The 20,654-nt window shown below is 39.4% G+C and overlaps 1 protein-coding gene across 1 annotated transcript in view; it reads left to right on the top strand.

Moving 5' to 3' along the window:
- The first annotated feature begins 277 nt into the window (after window positions 1–277).
- Window positions 278–20,654, top strand: part of tecpr2 (tectonin beta-propeller repeat containing 2) — a 42,069-nt gene continuing 21,692 nt past the window's right edge. The window contains exons 1-13 of the mRNA XM_022672602.2: window positions 278–475; window positions 2,704–2,955; window positions 3,162–3,290; window positions 3,555–3,686; window positions 5,046–5,203; window positions 6,121–6,427; window positions 8,851–8,983; window positions 9,657–10,097; window positions 10,843–11,528; window positions 12,000–12,183; window positions 12,324–12,497; window positions 16,469–16,649; window positions 18,650–18,791. Of these exons, the coding sequence (XP_022528323.2) occupies window positions 2,737–2,955; window positions 3,162–3,290; window positions 3,555–3,686; window positions 5,046–5,203; window positions 6,121–6,427; window positions 8,851–8,983; window positions 9,657–10,097; window positions 10,843–11,528; window positions 12,000–12,183; window positions 12,324–12,497; window positions 16,469–16,649; window positions 18,650–18,791 (2,886 nt within the window). The 5' untranslated portion in view covers window positions 278–475; window positions 2,704–2,736. The remainder of the gene's footprint in view (window positions 476–2,703; window positions 2,956–3,161; window positions 3,291–3,554; window positions 3,687–5,045; window positions 5,204–6,120; window positions 6,428–8,850; window positions 8,984–9,656; window positions 10,098–10,842; window positions 11,529–11,999; window positions 12,184–12,323; window positions 12,498–16,468; window positions 16,650–18,649; window positions 18,792–20,654) is intronic.

Raw genomic sequence — 20,654 nt, 5'->3', positions numbered from 1 at the left:
TAATCAAGAAAAACACCTTCTTCTAAGCCCCACTCAACCGTGTGCCGAAACTCAAAAGCAAAAAAAATAATAAAGCAGAAGCAAACGAGAGATTCCAGAAATCTACTGCAAAGATATATATTTACTATATATTTTTTTCTCTTTTGAATTTGCAACATACACTTTTTCCCCTTTTGATTCTTAACATTTTGATTGTGGATTTTATTTTTGCGTAAACTTTTGGCACAAAACTCACTGCGTATCTGCGCTGCTCCGCGGCTGCGCGGCTCCTCCCGGTAGGCAGCGCTGTGGTCGCGGTACTCGCTCACGCGCTGCGGGGAAGAAGAGCTGGGAAACGACAACAACAGCAGACATGTCTGTTATTTATCCCGGTCAGATGTTCTCACGCTGCTGTCAGTCGGAGAGTTTAACACCGGCGCTGCTGGGTTTTGTTCCGTGAGAGGATACGCGGTTTTCCGCGGGGAGAGTCGCTGTGGTGAGTTTCAGCTCGCGCCGTTTGAAACTGAGTAACTGACAGGCTAACTGTGTTAGCTAGGTTAGCTTACTGCTAACTAACGGGCTAATATGACTCTTTAAACTGAGAGCACTGTGGTTTTAGACCAGCTACTGTGCTAAATTAGCTGACTAGCTAACTAACGCTATTTATTAAAAGTTTGCGGTGAACATTAGATAACAAATAAACACCCTGAGACTGGGTTAAGTTTAATTATTGTATGCTAAATCGCAGCTAACGCTAGGTTAGCTAGCAGCTGTCATTTGCGTCATGAAGAGAGCTAATATAATATAATACAGCACAGCTTATGTTATAAAACGTTAGCTTGTTACTAATATTAAACAACTAACCTATCGTTAAATGAGCTTGTTAATGTATTGAGTGATGGGTTATATTTTAACACAAGACTTGTGTTTAGAAAACTGTCAAGACAGCCTTTGCTTTTATGGTTTAACGTGGGTTGGGTTTGCTAAGCTAGGGGGTGTGTTTCTGAACAGCTAAGTTAGCCTGACCAGTATGGAGCTAATTTTGTGCCAAAAGTTTTTTATCAAAATTTGATTTGGATTTTACAAAATTGAAAACCTCTGGAATATAATCAAGAGGAAGATGGATGATCACAAGCCATCAAACCAAACTGAACTGCTTGAATTTTTGCACCAAGAGTAAAGCAGCATAAAGTTATCCAAAATCAGTGTGTAAGACTGGTGGAGGAGAACATGATGCCAAGATGTATGAAAACTGTGATTAAAAACCAGGGTTAAATGTTGATTTCTGAACTCTTAAAACTTTATATATCTAATTTTCTGCAAATAAATGCACTAAATGACAATTTTATTTGGAATTTGGGAGAAATGTTGTCTGTAGTTTATAGAATAAAACATCAAAACAATGTTCATTTTGCTCAAACATATACCTATAAATAGCAAAATCAGAGAAGCTGATTCTGAAACTGAAGTGACCTCTTAATTTTTTTCAGTGCTGTATTTTTAAATATACTTGGTTACTTTATTATTCTTTGCAGTCGCTTGAAAATTGTTTCAGTTTGGATTTTGCCAGTCTTTGCTTTCGTTTTTTAGATATTCAAAATTTTCTGTGGATTTTTGGGGGATTTTGAAGACTTTGAAGACTTTTGCTTCTGGAATTTCTCTTTTGCTTCTGCTTCAGTTTTTTACTTCTCAGTTTTGACACAGTTTTCACTTTTGAGTGGGGCTTAGGAGGTGTTTCACCTGAAAATCTTCATTGGTTACCTGATTTTGGACAGACTGGTATCCTGAACACTCGTCTGAGACCTACCAAGAATACTTTTTTTGTGTAAAACAGGCCAGCTTCATACCACACCACCCCTCTCCTCTACTGTATCTTATAGCTGTTATTTTCATTTATTATTTTTATTTATCTGAGCTCTTTCATTTGTATGTAACAGACTGGTGTAACAGCAGCAGGCTTTTCTGGCAAATGGTTCAGCAGCCAAAATGGAGAGTAAAAGGAGAAATCTGTTGTAAAATGGTTCTGGGGTGTAGTGAAACATGAAACTGAGTGAAAAAAAAATTGTGGAATAGCCCACCACCTCCATTCACCCTCAGCATTCTTAAGTACCGTGCTTTTAGCCCAACTCAAAATAGCTCCACACCTCATTACAGATTCCATATTATCACAGTTCCTGCAGCACATTTGCTCAAAGGTGCCTGTAAATCACACTCTTCAAGGCTTCCAAGCTGGCACCCCAGCTGGTTCTATAAATGCTTTATTAATGAAACATTTCGGAACAGATGGGTGAAGGGTCTGTGGAAATCTGGTGGAGACTTTCCTGAGAAACCCATGCTGTGTGTGGATGAGCACTTACTTTCCTAAAACCTCTAACTAACTAACTAACCCCTTCTAACCTCATTCCCTGCTTCCCCTCTCCGTTTATTCCTCCTTTCCTCATTTATCTTAGTATTACCCCTCTGGCCTCTTTCAAGTCCTGCTAAATGTTTTACTTTAGATTAAAGAATCCACCAAAAACAATGTAATGTAACTCAATTAGGCTCCGGCTTTACAATATTAAAGTAGGGTGGTTATTTACGGATTTTCACACTCAACTTTCTCCCATTCAATTTAGATTATCTTAACCTTAAGCTGCATCTGGGACACTAAGCCCTGACTGTAAACCGTGTGAAAGTTACCCAGCTCAGCTTAATGAATGCATGCTGTTGTTGCTCTGATTACAGTACGCGCCAGGCTGTGCAGGCCATCTCGCAGACATGGCGAGCCACCCACCTTCCATTCCCCTCAGGGAGTTCTGTCCCCTCTACTACCTGCTCAACGCCATTCCTGCGAAGGTTCAGAAAGGTTTTCGCTCAGTCCTGGTCTATCTCACAGCTCTTGACAGCAACAGTGACTTCATAGCTGTGGGAAGCAGTATTGGAATGCTGTATCTGTACTGCAGACGAGTGAGCCAGATGAACAAGTACAACTTGGAGGTACAGCCATTTATACTTGCATGCTTAGTCATTGACCACAGCCTTGTAAAGTGTAATATTTCCCCTTTTTTAAAACAACAAATTCATACAAAGACCCAGTATATGTGTGTTTAATGAGAGAGTGTTAAAGTCTGCAGCATAAAAAAGTATGACAATGTAAACAAGTCAAGAGGTTTATTAAACACATTTTTGTTTTGCTCTATTAGGGAAAAAGTGAAGCCATCACTGTGGTGAAGTTGCTAAGCTGCTTTGACGATCTTGTGGCAGTGGGTACAGCATCTGGCAGGGTTGCCCTGTTTCAGCTTGTGTCACAGTTGCCAGGCAGGAACAAACAGGTACGTATCGTACCATCAACCATTATTTAGTGGAAAATTGAATAGGTTAAGTTGTTGGTTTATTACATCAGTGATATTCTGTAGATTGTAGGATTTGCTTTATAAATGTATAAAATAAGCAAAATCTTAGCTTCAGGTGGTTAAATGTAGTTACTGATGTGACTGGGTTGCTCTTTGTTTCTGAAAGCATATACATTGTTAATAATATGACTTAAAATAAATACAATTCATCATTAACAGCTTTTTTTTTATTTCTGATTGCAGCTGAGGCGGTTTGATGTGGTCGGACTGCACAAGAGCACGATTACAGCATTAGCATGGAGCGCTAATGGCATGAAGCTCTTCTCAGGCGATGACAAAGGAAAAGTGGTCTACTCTGCTGTGGACCTGGACCAGGTGGGATTTTTTTTGTTGTGTTTGTTCCTGTTTTGTCCTGTTGCTTTTCATACTTAGGAGTGGGAATTTCTTGGCACCTTATTAATTTTACAAGTCAGGTATTAAAAAGCAGTAAACTTCCATTCCACTGAAGTTCAGAGTTATACAGGAGTTTGAGTTTAGTTCTCCAACACCTAGACTGGAGCAGTATTAGCATTAGCCGCAAACCAAGCTAAGCACTGTGCGTTAAGCCTGCTGCTCTCCCGGGCTAGCACTGCTGGAGCAATATTAGCATTAGCCGCTTACCACGCTAAGCGATAGCTCTTTCGCTATTCAGAGTTGGGTTCCTCAGTAAACTGCAGTTGAGCGACATTTACTAGTGCTAACTGCGGCCACTAATGCTATTGCTGCTGCACCCAGCCTTAGTAGAAATCTGGAAATCTGGAAATAAACAGAAGGACTTCACTCACCCAAATAAACAGTTTTCAGAAGAGAAATCTTTGTAGATTCACTTCAATGGAATCATACAAGAGTACTATGAGGTCAAAATGCATGCCTGTTTTACAAAATGCGTACTTGGTTCCACTTGTTTAACTAGTTGAGCCCCTGTAGAAGATTGGGAACCTTCTGTACCATACATAGTCAATTATACCCTGTTAAAGAATAGGCCAGCTAACGTTTTGTCTAGCTGTGCTATTTGCTTTTGTATCTGACCTTGGTTCTACAATTACTTGACTGGGGCTTGTCATATATCACAGGAAATAGAAAGGGCTTACTGGTGATGTTTGGGTTTATGCCCCTAGTCTCCTGTGAATAGAGTTTTGGTGTAAGTTGTAAAATCAGGTTTAACCAGCAGTGGGCAGTGTTTAACTATTGATCTGAAGAGGAATCCAGGATTAGAGAAGAGCCATCTGTCTATGTGGAAGACTGTTGGGATTAGAAGCTTTATTGTGTGTTTACTACTTTGTTGTCAAACCACAGGGTCTTAGATTGATTCATATATTCACAGAAGAGAGTTGTTGTAAATGAGTGTTTCTCTATTTGTTGGGGGGATGATGTTTTCTGGGGTGGATGGAGCTATTTAAATGGATCTCATGAGCTTGTATTGTATGTACTATATATATATATATATATATATATATATATAGGGGTTTAACTTGATTAGACAAGTTTAAAATATGGGTCAGTATTCCAAACATGGATTAATCTTAGTATTGGACTGCACAATTTTAATTTTTGAAAGTAGACTGTTTTTGATTGAAAGGAAAATAAAGTGCACAACCAGGCTTAATCTCTGTCTGGAGAAACCACCCCTATGTTATACTAGTGTACGTTTGTATTTCTTTTCAATGCTTTAATCTAAGTGTGCATCTGTTCCAGGGTGTGTGTAACCCAGTGGTGCTGTTGGAGGAGCCGTCCGCTGTAGTTCAGCTGGAGTACAGTCAGAAAGTGCTTCTAGTTTCTACCTGTCAGCGCTCTCTCCTTTTCTACACTCAAGAGCAATCTCTACAGCAGCTAGGCACCAAACCCAGAAAAAGGTAAGACCTTTCCTGTCAAAGGTGTACCTGTTCCTTTCCTTTTAATTTGCTCATCCTGAGAGCTGATCGGATCTTATTTGCAAGTTAACATTTACAGCAGCTCTGGCCGAGGCTCATCAGCCAAGGAATGCTGCAGGTCTTTGTTCATGCACTTGATGGAAATACAAAGCCCACACTCATTAAAGCCAGTGTTGTACTCCGCCTTTTGTATCTTTTGTACTTAAACTGTCATGTATGTAGAATGTGTAAAATTAACCTGCCTTGTGGAGGAAGCAGAGTGAACAATTTTAACAATAACATTAACCATCTCATGAGGAGTACATTACTCAGCCACTATAGTATAGAGTATCAAGAAACAGCAGAGCTAGCAAACCCCACTATCCACACAAAACAGCGAACAATGCAAACCACTTTTAACTTCAATCCAAAGAACAGCAGTAATAGTCAAAAAAACTAAAGGAATACAGTTCTTAATAGCTAAATCTGGCTGTCGATTGGCTTAAAAAAGTGGCTTCAATCTAAAATGACGGACATATACTCCACCCTTTGCTTACGCCCACTGATTCTACGGCCTTCACTGGCGTATTTCTGACCTCTGGTGTTCTAACTGTGCAACTGCATGTGGTTTCATGGTAGCAGGACGTGGAATTGTCTGTTCCTATAATGCACATTTGTCAAATTTGTTTATCTCTACAGCTCTATTCAGAAGAGCTTTGTATATCAAGCTTTTTTTCCTGACCATTTGTTATGTTTCCGTGGCTCAAAGGCTGCCCTTCTTTTAATTTGATTGAAAGCGATTCATACCCATTTATGCTCATTACGGCTGCTATCATCTCTGCTGTGTTCATTTAGACTGTTGAAATATGAAATATCTGCTACACTCAGTGCTCTCTCTTTGTCCTCTCTTTACCTGACAGCAATGGCAAGTTTGGTGCTTGCTTCCAGCCTGGCCTGTGTAAGCAGAGTGACCTGCTGGTGTACGCAGCACGGCCTGGTTTGCGCCTCTGGAGGACGGACGTGCGAGGCCGTGTACAGGAGACCCATGTCCTCAAGCCCCTCTTCAATCAGGACGTGCCTCAGTTTGAGCTGTTTCCCCGGTCAGGCCCCACTGGTGCTTACCGGCCCACAGAAAGACAACTGGGCCTGGTCAGCTGCTTCCTGAAGGACGGCTGGGTGCTCAGCTGGAATGAGTACAGTGTCTATATAGTGGACTGCACCAACCAGGTATGGGTGAGGGCGGACTGTGTTACTCTGTGTCTTATATGTTCTCTTGTCTTTGATGTATTTGATTATTTAATGGTGTCTTAAGCAGTGCTCCAAACTATTACCATCCTGTCCTCCCAGGTTTAACAACAAGATCACTATTGGAACAGCAAATCTGGTTAAAACATGACTGAAAGTTTTCCTAGTTCTTAGCACATCATCTATTTACGGATAATAGGCCACCTTCAAACATGGAGACAGTTAGCTTGATTGTAAACCTAGAGTGGAGGAGAGTAATATAGTCAAAAAAGAAAAAATGTAAATATGTATACATATGTACACCAAAATATTTTTTTTATTCTATAAAACCACAGGATCTACAAACACTAACCAGCACAAACATATCCAATGCCTTTGCCATCAAGCTGCCGGCGCTCAGAGGAAGCAAAATTGGCCCTGCTCCCTTCGGGTGGGTAGATGGCGCTCTCTCCCCACATCACTCCTAGGGTGATGACCACAGCACAGGGCGTCTGTGAGCTGATATATCGCAGCAGCTCGAAAAGAAGCGGTGACTGACTTCACATGTATCTGAGGAAGCATGTGTTAGTCTTCACCCTCCTGGTGTGTTGGGGCATTACTAGTGATTGGGGAAGTCCTAATAAGTGGGTTGGGTAATTGGGTGTGTAATATGGGGAGAAAATGGGAAAAATTTGAAATTAATTTTATATATATACATATATATATATATATATATATATATATATATATATATATATATATATATATATATATATATATATATAAACATATATATATATATATATATATATATATATATATATATATATATATATATATATATATATAAACATATCCAATGTAATAATAACTATCTTAAGTGAGCTACGGTCATAATCCACACTGAATATCAAACCACAGATCCTACCCACTCTAAACAGCACTAAGAAATCAATCTTTTATTAAAAAACAGTGATTAATTCAGCTCGGAAATACAGTTAGTGTTAATCCATTACGCTAGGTGTCAAAATAAAAGTCTCCTGCGTAACCAGTGCAAAACAAATGTCTAAAGCCCTGTGTTTAATATTTAACAAATTTAATATTGAACTTTGTAATATTTAATAAAAATTACAATATTTAATAAAAAAAAAACTATTGTGTGTTTGTATACAAAGTGTGTTAAATAAATGACTTTGGACATTTACATTAAATGCACTTGTGTATACTCTTCAAAGGGCTCTATTTCAGCCTCATTATGTAACCTTAAGCATAGTACTAATAATAAACTAAAAGAGCCCTTTTATCAATATGTGTATCGTTATCGACAGTTTTATATTGGAATCGGATCGGAGCTGAAAAAAAGTGCATCGTCCCGTCACTACTATTTTTTTTTTTTATGTCCATTCTCAAAATCATAGTGATGCTGCTGTCTGCTTGTGTATGTTAAGTGCACTGAAATTTTGTATTTTATTTACGTTTTTGTGTTCAGTAAGTTCAATGGTTTAGACATTAATTTTTGTGTCTTGAGATATTTTGAGGGCACAGTAAATTTACACTGTTATACAAGCTGTACACTGACTACTTTACATTGTATTAATGTATCATATCTTCAGTGTTGTCCAAATCTATTGCAAGTAGCAATACTATGTTTAATATTGTTTGATAAACTGATTTTTTTAGCTTAGCTAAGGCACATCATCCCAGCTCCAGGGTTTATCAGATTTCAGCCTGTGTCCCACAGCAACCCATGAATTTGTCCCTTTTAGCCAGAGCCATTTTGACACTTTCTCAGCTGCTTCTGGGGCTTTGCAAATGGCTCTTCTTCCTGTCTCTCTCTCGTGATGCCAAGGGAGTTATATGCTCTACAGAGAAACTGGCCTGCAAAGCCTGACAGCCAACCTTCACAGCCCAGCACTTAGCTGTCATCTTCAGATCAGTACCACACTGCTATCTGGCAGCATTCTGGGCCATCTTATCCATTCAGTCTGGGGTTCAGGGTGTCCAACCACGATTGTGGTTTACAGAGATTATACCCGATCTGTCAACCTTAAAATAGAAATGCTACTAAAACTACCACAATTTTAACAAAAACAGACTTTATTTTAAATAATGTTTCACCCTCATAGATGTTGGAGGCATTACTCGAGATAGATAGGGAAAGTCAATATAAGTGAGGTAATTGACTAAAAAGGATAAAATGGAATATGATCTGTAGTACATGATTAACTGATTAACGCATCAGTAGCGCTTGCTGATAGTCGCATTACTTTTCTAGCTTTGGTTCAAAAATCTAAGATCTATTTCAGGCATCAAACATGTCTTGGCTAATCGAATAAAAAAAAAAAAAGTGTTTTTACAGGTGGAAAATGTATCTGTATGAGTTAAATACTAAAAAATAGTATTTTTATCTGTTTACTCACTTTTAGGTCATTGTTGGTGGTCTGGAAAGCAGTGGAGACATAGTTTCTGTGTCCTGCACAGAAAATGAAATCTTCATTCTGAAAGGTGATCGAGACATCATGCGGATCTCCAATTGCCCAGAGGGACTGGTCTCCAACAGTAAGACTTTTTTGTAATATAATATTGTAATATATTATACTGTAATATGTATAAATAAATATATAAATCTAAATAAATTATGTTTGGCAGTACTGGTCAAAATTTTAGGCTCTTTAAGTCCAATTAATAACCGGAAATAGTACAAAATCCAGTGTACAGAATTATTCAGTAAACTGCCAGGGCCTTTATGGAAAACAATTGAACTCATTTTTGGCAAGCAATTTTTTGTGAACAGCTTGCAACTGGTAAATAGCAGTGGAAATGGATTTTAAAAAATGTCAATTTACACAGCCTTCATCTGTAGTAAAACAGTACTGGAACAGATTGTGTTACTACATTTTTTACTGCAGCATTTACACACTTACACACAGCACATTAACACTTTCGTCATAATAACTAGAAAAAGACACAGAAATATAGAGAACTCTGTAACTATTAAAAGTAGAAGTCTTTCTTTTCTTTAGAGAAATTACAGATGAAGCCAGAGAGCAATGAGTACTGTTTCCTACACCTTCAAAAGAGTCTCAGAAACTGGAGAAAACTGCTACAGGAAGACGTCTGGCTGACCCACATGGAAAGAGCAGCTTTAGCCTTAAGATTAAAATTGATAAACATCCTGTGACATTTCAGTGGTGATGCTAAAATAAAATTTTTACTTCTCTCTTTCTTTTAGTGTCGGATCTCTCTTTGCGCATAACCTCCCCTCTTTCCACACCGACCATCCTGCTCCCCCCAAATGGCGCTGTGGAAACGGCACAGCCAATCAGGACCATGCCCATCATTGTAGAGCGGGAGTCAGACCCCAGCCCTGTGGAGCGGGCCGAAGTCGAGGACTCTGAGGAGGTGCATGAGGAGTTTAGCCAGGCGCTGGAGGCTCTGGAGGTGGGCGAGGAGATGGAGGGCCAGCAGAGGGTGTTTGTGGACATGAGGAGCCGAAGTAGTTCAGTCACTTCATGGGAAAGTGCTCAGGGTGTCTTCACAGCCAGCACCCCAGCCACAGAGGCCTCGGAGCTGTCCTCCAGCCGCTACAGCGCCATCACCCAGGAGGACTTTCAGCAGGAGCTGGTGGTCAAGCAAGTCAAGCTGAAAAAGAAGGGCAAGAGGAGAAGGCAAGGTGAGTGTAGAGGGGAGTGTCAGTTAACCACCGCAGGTTTATTAATCATTTTCATCTGTAGTACAGTTGTAAATAAAACGGCCATCCTATTATATTGAGCAGGTTGTGAGGAGCAGTAAAGCCACTCAGCTGAAACTCCTGTATAACACTGTACATCAGCATAGTTCTTCAGCAGTATTAGCATTAGCCGCTAATTGCACTAAGCGCTAGCTCTGTCGCTGTTCAGAGGTAAGTATATCAGCCTGTAGGCTGCAGCTTACCCCGGCTAGCACTGCTGGAACAGCATTAGCCACTAATCTCACTAAGTGCTAACCGCTAGCTGGTAAACCCTCCACGTTTTTTAGTGTAGTGCTGTCAGGCAGCATAAGCTGTAACTGTGGCTAGAGCTAGTGGTTAGCTGCTGATGCTAATGCTGCTGCACCCAGCCTTAGTGAAAATCTGGAAATCTAAGCTTACTGTAAATACCCTTTTAATTTCCTTTATCCAAATTAACATGCATTTTTATTCCAGTTCCTCATGTTGGATTTATCTTCCCTCAAACATACAAGTGTATACTAGTATTTCAATTGACACCACTAATATAATTGCATTTTAAATTTCTTACATTTGTTTTTTTTTATTTACATATAATAAAGAATAACTGTAAGAAGAACAAGTGATTAATCTCAGTTTATCACAGAATATTTCCTTGATTAATCAGATAAAATGTTATTTTTAATCTAAATGTGTGTCTGTGTTTTTATAGAGAGTGGAAACCGTGTGAACGAGCGCAGCAGCTGGTCAGAGGGCATGTTTAGCCATGACGGGATGGCCAGCGACGCTCTGGCCACCCCCCTTAGCGAACCCCCCTCGGACCGCACCAGCCTCCTATGTAGCAGTCTGGACCTTCACAGCAACGGCTCCCCTGATCAGGAGGGCTCCATCTGTGGAGAGACGCTTCTGACGCCGAACCTTCCGGACCTGCTTCAGAGGCAGGAACAGAACGAGAACCAGGACCAAGAACCGGGAGCGCATCTCTCCTTTCCGACATCTCTTCCTCTACAGGAGATGGAGTGCCAGACTTACGCCGAGAGTGAAGCACAGATAGCAGCTACACCGGATGTGGATATACTCCTGGAATGCACGTTCTCGTACGTTCAGGCAGCTGAGGAGAAATCTGTGATGGAGGAGGATGCTAAGGATGATGCTGGACTCCTGCAGCAGGATTTGCACAGAGACTTTGACTTGGACTTACCGTATGACCCTATCAGGCCTCTGGCCTGCTCACCAGAGCCAGAACATGAACCATCTCCCTCTAGTGATGAGGAGGATATTTATGCACATGGTGTGCCTTCCAGTGCTAGTGTAGGGGACGGACTTAGCACTCTCACCCTTCAGGGTTGTGCCTCTAATCGTGCAGAGCAGGAAGAGGCACGGCTTCTTAAAGATCAGGTAAGCAAGGCCCAATCCCATTTCACCCCTTTGCTTATACTGTTCATATCTATATCGGAATTGTATCGTATCGACCGAAATTAAGAAATATATTGTGATTATAGACGTTTGCCATATCGTCCAGTCCTAATTAGGCATAATCCCTGTCTGAAAAGTGCCTTAAAAAGATGTCTCAAGTGCTATAAATGTAAAAAAAAAAAAAAAATCAATCCATTTTCAATTTTCCAATCTACCATTTCACACCAGATTTCTCCTTTGATAATTTGATAATAACCCATGGACCACATTTTTTGCAGTAGCTTCTTCGAAACAGAGTTGTGTGGTAAAGTTTAACTTCACAGATTTGAATGAACTACTATACTAGAATTTCCCCATCCATCCATCCATCCATCCATAAACAGTTCACCTGACTCATACTGTGTTTAATTCTTTGTTCTGTGTTTAATTCTTTGTTCTGTGCTCTTGGTGCAGCTGGCTGAGAGTTGGATGGGCTATAGCGGACCGGGCTGTGGCATCCTCAGCCTGGTGGTAACAGACCGGCACGTCTGGTGTCTGGATTTTAAAGGAGGTCTGTACTGTAGTGGCCTCCCCAACGGCGGTCTGAGCTGGCAGAAGTTTGAGGAAAATGTCCAGCAGGTGGCGCTGTCCCCCTCAGGTGAGTCAGTCCTTTCCCAGTTGGTTGCTTTAGGCTAGAACTAGCTTTGAGGCATGTTTATAGGCTTCATTATATGTTTAATATGAGAAATTTAACCTAAAACATGCTTGTGGGTGCTAATGCTGGTGTTTTTTATTTAGGCTCATTACTGTGGAAAGTTGAACAGAAGACCATGACGGCCTACGCCTGTGGTAAAGTCACCATCAAGGGCAAGAGACATTGGTATAAAGCTCTGGATGAGACCGCCTTCGTGGCTCTGAGTGATGACACAGCCTGGATCATCCGAACCAGTGGAGACCTTTATCTGCAGACAGGTGAGAGAGAGGTGATGGTGTGATTGAGAGAGTGACTGAGTGTAGCCTGATTGTGATTACGAAATCATGACTAAAATATATGGGGGAAATTCAGTTTCACTTTTGTTTGATATACATTATCGGTATGCAAAAGTTTAAATTTCATATTGTTTATTATTTCAGATGTTTAGGCTAAAGGACACTCACAATTCATTTGGCTGTAGCAACAAAACAAGCAAAGGAACGTATAGAATAGAGTCTTAAATTAACTTATTAAACAAACTTACCCAAAAGAGAAGCTAAACAGTAAGACATTAGGATATTTTAATAAATTCAGCATAAAAAAGTCACTAGTTGGTTTATCACTATTGTAAAATCAGCTAAAGCTTTTAATGGCCAAGAGATTAGAACAGCTTTATAAAAAAATAATAATATTTCAGTTAAATACAGATAAAGCATGTAAGTACTTAAATACAGTAGTGAAGTAATTGTACTATTATTTCTTATTATTCCACATGGAGGCGCTGTAATCAAATGAATAGGGTAAACCTGCAGTGAAGAATATTGGTTGTTAAATTCTGTGAAACTGACCCCAATAAATCATAATAATTCCTGGTATTTGATTATTTAGGAGTATTTTATCCTCTTCAGTAACACACATACTGTAAAGTATCATAGAGATTTGTCTTGTAATATATTAAGAAATGCAAAAATCACAGTATTGTGATCATTGTTATTTTGGGCAATGTATCGTGATAATATCGTATCGTAATATGCTCCATCATTCCCTTCCCTGATCTTAACCTATAATTTTATTTTGATGGAAAATATCCATTCAATGTTGTTTAAAGGTCACCTTCCGCGAAAATCCGATTTTTCTTGTTTTTTGTGGAATACAGTAGGTCTCTCCGAGTTGAATGTGTACACCTGCACATTAAACTGTTTTGCAGCCCCCATTGTCTGCAGGAGCTAAGCAAAGAAATCCCCCCTCCCCCCCTCCGAAAAACGGGTGAATTTTGAATTATCTTTCTGCCTACGTAGGCAGAAACTCACAGACCAGCCCACCTTGGCTCGAGAAACTCCCAGAGGCGGAGCTGAAGCGACGCAACATCACCGCTCATCAGTTAGGAGGTGGGAGGCAGTGAGCGGTGGAGGGGCGTCGCAGTGCTCCTAGCCAATCAGAGGAGAGATATTTGCATGCTGTTTGCATGTATGAATATTCATGAGCAAAGCTGGAATCCGGTCATTTTGGACACACCCCTAAAACAGTCCATTAAAAAAGAGCTATACAGAGACACCTGAGCACTTTTTTTTTACAAAAACGGGTCACATGTCATTCATTCATACTAGAGACCACAACTAGACATTTTAAAATGAAAGAAAAAACGACGGAAGGTGACCTTTAATCCAAGAATAGGCTTAATCTCTGTCTGGGAAACTGACCCTTTAGTTCCATTTACAAATTTCTTTCAAGTAAGCGTGAATGATATGTCTTTAAAATAATTAAACAACATTTCAGCGTATTAATGCAATAAAATCAAGATTAAAGTTTTATTTAATTTAACAATTTCAAATATTTAGTAGAAGTAAGAAAATGTAAGAAGTAGAAGTAAAAAGTTGTCTGAAAAATAATTACTCCAGGACAGAATAGATATTTAACATTTACACTTAAGTAAGGTAATGAAATAATTGTACTTAGTTACTTGACACCTCTGATAATGCAAATAAAAAATGAAAATAATCAGAACAGAATATTTAATGTATGCATCTAAACTGCAAATATAAACAATTATACACCCCAAAAAAAACTAATTTAACTAATTTGACTAATAAAAAATATATTGCTTTTAAAATATCTATTATAATGATATGGATTGTTTTTATTGTTTCAATAATTAAGTTAAGTGTCAACTTGTATAATGCAATATTCATTATATCTCATTATAACTCTTGCCATCATATGAAAAACAGAATTCATTTTCATTTAACTTCATAATGCTCTTATTTGAGAGTTGTAGCTATAGTTTGAATTATAATGAAATTCTGCACAGAAAAGGCTAAAGCTGGTACATCAGGTACATAGTGCTTCTGTAGTTGAACTCTAGATGGTGCCACATGCATTTCTGACACCATCCACCTCCCAGTGCCAAATTTAGACTAATAATAATAATACAGTTGGACACGCTCTAATGTTCTAGGCAATCACTTGTGTTGACCATGGTAGTTTAGGAGTACTGTAAACTGACGGGCAGAACAGCGCGTCGGCCGGGGTCGTGCGGGAGCCTGCTGCTGCTGCCCGTGCTGAGGACGAGTCTGTGAGTGTGCATCAGTGAGCCTTACGTAACCGTGCAGAGCGTGATCAAGCGCAGCTGCTCTCAGCCCGGCCGTGCCAGACGCCTCGCAGCTCTGTTTATGGAAATCCCCAGCAAAAGGCTCTCTAACTATAACCACATTATTGCTGCAAACACGCTGGCTTGCTGTCAAATCATACGGGCATGACTAAACCATCCAACTCTGCTCTACAATTTTAATTGCACGCTGCTTGTGCAGTTTCTTTGCAGATTTCTCGAAAAGATGCAGCACCCTGTGGTGCAGATCCGTGGAATTGTGAAGACTCCGACAGCTTGCTGTAGAGAACCGTACCCTATACTTACACAGAGCACTTGTACACTTGTATCCAACAGTGCTGAACCCCAGGTGCTGCTGAAAATCCTTGATTAATGAGAAAGCTGTGCTAATCACGTTTAAAGCCATAGATTTTAGCAAAAAAAATGAATTTACTCAGTACAGTCTCATCTGTTCAGCCAGCAAAGCGTGCATCTTTATTTTTGCACTGGATTAATGAAGGGAATGTTGCTAATCAGTGTTGGAAATGAGAAACCAGCTCGCCCAGATGTCAAGTAATATGTGTTAAGCCTGCTCATACTACTCTTACTAAACTTATTGATGTGGTTCATTTTGTGTTGGATAACAGTGTTGTGTACTTTGACGATAGATCCCTCTGTTTTATTCACTGGTTGCATAAAAGGTAAACTCTTTTACCAAGATTTTATAAATGCGACAGTGTTTTTTTTTATATAAACTATGAGAGTTTTTCTCAAATTTGATTTAGGCAATCACAAGATAGTGCCTTGCTTACATTATTGCAATATATTTCAATATATTAAATATCAACATCCTTGTGTTGTGGCATCACTAGTGATGGAGATCTACAGCTGAGTAGCAGCTGAATGGGTGGACAATCTTAATTATGATTAATCACAGAATTGTTGTTGAGGGGCAATTTTTAGTTAGTTTATTTAATAAAAGAAGCCTATTTAAATCATATGAATTACTTGCTTATTTTGTTTTGATACTGTTGTTTATATAATATATAAATATATATTATTTATTATATAATATATAAACATACTGTGCAATATTAGAACATGACTGCAATTATTTTCCTGCCCTTCATGATTTTCTTGGTAAGAGGAGCACATTTATTTGAATGTGCTGGTTGTTTTGTTTGGATATTTAAAAATATATATTCCAGTTCTGGTGTCTGAATATTTATATCGTTGTTTATTTATTTATTGCTTTTTGTGATGGTGTAATTGCTTTGTGCTTATATATTGATGTTATATTATCATTAAATCACTGTAATTAAAATGGTCTTAAAATTATTATAATGATAAGATTTAAGTTTAATCACATTTTATCGCCCAAACAAAAAAAAAAACGTATTGTTTAAGGCTTAAATATTGGGAATACATTGTGTATGTCTGTCGTGCTTAAAGAACACTGACCAACTGCATGTTTTTATTTGTGTAATTTGTACACAGCAAATGTTTAAGAAATTAATTTTACTGTAAGTATAGTATATCATTTTCCTAGCACTTTTATTATCAACTATTAGTAGTTTATGTCTGTGTGTTAAAAAGTATGTGAGTGAAATTAGTGTGGATGCTCTATAAATACTGTGTGTGTGTGTGTGTGTGTGGATGTATCAGGGCTGAGCGTGGACCGTCCATGTGCGAGGGCAGTAAAAGTGGACTGCCCCTGCCCCATGGCTCAGATGGCAGCACGGGGCAGTGTCGTGTGGGCCCTCAGTGAGCAGAGGGCTTTGTTCTACAGAGAAGGTCTTAGCAGCTACTGCGCAGAAGGCGAGCAATGGAAATATGACAAAGTCAGGTACACACATTCCTCCACCCGTTTCACGGAGTTCTAAGCATATCTGTTGATTTATCAGTACATCAGAGCACTGTACTGTGTAAGGGTAGAGATATACTCACTGTTACCTAGTCATTTGTATAAAGTATGCATGATTGGGGCCTCACATATCCTGTGTTTGATTGGAGCTTGGGTTTTGTGCATTCTTCAGAAATGATCACAATGTGTAAGTGAGGTGCAGTACACATAAAACCACCAGGGGCAGTGCAACAATCAGTTTTGAGGACCAGCTGTATGATGTGTCTTCGCCGCTGCTCAGCAACAAATATACTGGTCAGAACAGTTGGTGAAAAGATGCCCTAGCTGCCCTCTACTTTAGTTTATTACACTAAGTTAAATAAAGCTAAGCTGAGTAAATATGACTGTAATAAAAAAAAAATTAAAGTCAAATGAGCGCAGAATGTTAATCTACACTGATTTCTCTCCTGAAATTGTTTATTTGGGTGAGTAAAGCTCTTCTGTTTATTTACAGTAACTTTAGATTTCCAGATTTCCACTAAGGCTGGGTGCAGCAGCATTAGCATTAGCGGCCACCAGACAGCGCTACACTGAGGAACCCTGAGTGTTGCGGTAAGCCAGGGCAATATTAGCTGGTGATTCATCCCAAGTAGCTTGTTTTTACATGGTAAACATGCAGACTACAGTCCAATATACTCACCTCTAAATGGCAAAAGAGCTAGAGCTTTGTGTGGTTAGCGGCTAATGCTAATGCTGCTCCAGCAGTTCTAGCCAGGGTTAGCAGCTACAGGCTACATGCCGCTAATACTCACCTCTAAATGGCAAAAGATCTTGCACTTAGTGTGGTTAGCGGCTAATGCTAATACTGCTGGAGAACTAAACTGAAACTCCTGTATAACTTTGTCCTTCAGCAGAGTGACTTTACTGCTCCTTAATACCTGACTGATAAAATTCATACATAAGGAGCACATGAACAAAACATGAACAGAAGGCTCTGTTCTCATCCCTATCTGTTGAACATAAATGAACCTTGAGAGTTGGAGTGTTAGTGTTAGATCATTGAAAAAAAATAACCAGAATTTCCCTTTCTGTGAATTGGTAAAACCACATGAAGGTCAACCTCACCAGGGGATTTTTGCAGCGGTTGTTTTCAGAGAAAAAAAAATTGTGGTCGTAATTGCTGGTTAATGTATTTATTAGGAATGGATTTTTTTTGTAGTTGCTAATAAAAATGTTGTATCTTTCTTGTAAGAACATGAGCTTGAAGTAGAAAATGATTCCAAATGAGAGCTGGAACTCACAGACCTAAGATTATGGTGTAGCAACATTTCATTTACTGTACTTTTTGCACTACAAGGCACACTTAAAATCCTTTTAAATTTCCCAAAAATTGGAAGTGCACTTTATAATCTGCTTTGCCTTTTGTATGAATTCTACCAGTCAGGTATTAAGGAGCTGTAAAGCCACTCTGCTGAAGTACAGAGTTATAAGAGTGAGTTTTTTTTTTTGTTTTTTGTAGTTTCTCCAGCACTAAGGCTGGGTGCAGCAGCATTAGCATTAGCTGCTAACCACAGCGCTAGCTCTTTCGCCATTTAGAGGTGAGTATATTTGACTGTAGTCTGCTTGCTTGTTTACCGTGTTAAAACAAGCTACGTGGCACGAACCGCTAGCTAATATCACCCTGGAAATAAATAAACAGAAGTGCTTTACTCACCCAAATAAATGGATTTCAGGAGAGAAGTCTGTGTAGATTAACATTTTTTAAAAAAAGAATTACAGCTTTTCCATTAGTAGGGAAATATGGCAACACTCTTGTTCACATTTAGACGATTTAGACCAAACAATACACGTTTATTGATAGTGTGCCTTATAATCTGGTGCGCTTTATTGTCTGAAAAAAAATAGAGTTTTCTGGTTTGGTTTTCATCTGCCATTATTTATATATATATATATATATATATATGTGTGTGTGTGTGTGTGTGTGTGTGTGTGTATCCATGCAGTGAGAATCAGGGACTGGAGCCCATCTGCATTGCCTTGGGTGAGAACAACACGCTGTGGGCTTTGGACACCATCGGCAGTCTGTGGTTCAGAACAGGGATTACCACTAAGAAACCTCAGGGCGAGGATGAGCACTGGTGGCAGGTGCGCACACTTATGGCAGCTTTCTTTATAGGATCATATTACTGTAAATATAAGAGAGAAGAAGAAGAAGAAAGAAACTGTAAATGCATTATATATTATATACAGTTGTGGTCAAAAGTTTACATACACTTGTAAAAAAACATAATGTTATGGCTGTCTTGAGTTTTCAATAAGTTCTACAACTCTTATTTTTCTGTGATAGAGTGATCGGAACACATACATGTTTGTCACAAAAAACAGTCATAAAATTTGGTTCTTTCATAAATTTATTATGGGTCTGCTGAAAATGTCACCAAATCTGCTGGGTCAAAAATATACATACAGCAACAAAATTTGTCAATTTTGGTGATGTAGCGAGTTGTGTCAATCAAATTAGCTTCATGTCATGGCCTCTTCACTTCTTGTAAGTGATTCTGATTGACTACAGCTGTTGACTTCTCATGAGCCCATTTAAATAGGGCTCATTTGACCCAGTGATTAGACTCAGCTACAAAAGCTACAATGGGAAAGTCAAAGGAACTCAGTGTGGATCTGAAAAAGCGAATTATTGACTTGAACAAGTCAGGGAAGTCACTTGGAGCCATTTCAAAGCAGCTACAGGTCCCAAGAGCAACTGTGCAGACAATTATACGCAAGTATAAAGTGCATGGAACAGTTGTGTCACTGCCACGATCAGGAAGAAAACGCAAGCTATCACATGCTGCCGAGAGGAGATTGGTCAGGATGGTCAAGAGTCAACCAAGAATCACCAAGAAGCAGGTCTGCAAGGATTTGGAAGCTGATGGAACACAGGTGTCAGTCTCCACAGTCAAGCGTGTTTTACATCGCCATGGACTGAGAGGCTGCCGTGCAAGAAAGAAGCCCTTGCTCCAGAAAAGGCACCTTAAGACTCGGCTGAAGTTTGCTGCTGATCACATGGACAAAGATAAAACCTTCTGGAGGAAAGTTCTCTGGTCAGACGAAACAAAAATTGAGCTGTTTGGCCACAACACCCAGCAATATGTTTGGAGGAGAAAAGGTGAGGCCTTTAATCCCAGGAACACCATGCCTACTGTCAAGCATGGTGGTGGTAGTATTATGCTCTGGGGATGTTTTGCTGCCAGTGGAACTGGTTCTTTGCAGAAAGTAAATGGGATAATGAAGAAGCAGGATTACCTCCAAATTCTGCAGGAAAACTTAAAACCATCAGCCCGAAGGTTGGGTCTTGGGCGCAGTTGGGTGTTCCAACAAGACAATGACCCAAAACACACATCAAAAGTGGTAAAGGAATGGCTAAACCAGGCTAGAATTAAGGTTTTAGAATGGCCTTCCCAAAGTCCTGACTTAAACCCCATTGAGAACATGTGGACAGTGCTAAAGAAACGGGTTCATGCAAGAAAACCATCACATTTAGCTGAACTGCACCAATTCTGTCAAGAAGAGGGGTCAAACATTCGACCTGAAGCTTGCCAGGAGCTTGTGGATGGCTACCAAAAGCGCCTAGTTGCTGTGAAAATGGCCAAGGGACATGTAACCAAATACTAATGTTGCTGTATGTATATTTTTGACCCAGCAGATTTGGTGACATTTTCAGCAGACCCATAATAAATTTATGAAAGAACCAAATTTTATGACTGTTTTTTGTGACAAACATGTATGTGTTCCGATCACTCTATCACAGAAAAATAAGAGTTGTAGAACTTATTGAAAACTCAAGACAGCCATAACATTATGTTTTTTTACAAGTGTATGTAAACTTTTGACCACAACTGTATGTTCTTTACAACAACATTTTAAATGCCAAACACCTGACGGCTCACATAGAAGTGGGTCTTCCCAAGTATCACACACACCTGAAACGTCAAGTTTTCATTGTATATTACT

Source organism: Astyanax mexicanus, chromosome 14 (genome assembly GCF_023375975.1).
Source record: "Astyanax mexicanus isolate ESR-SI-001 chromosome 14, AstMex3_surface, whole genome shotgun sequence".
Taxonomy (NCBI): Eukaryota; Metazoa; Chordata; class Actinopteri; order Characiformes; family Acestrorhamphidae; genus Astyanax; species Astyanax mexicanus.
This window is presented reverse-complemented; position numbering and strand designations above follow the sequence as displayed.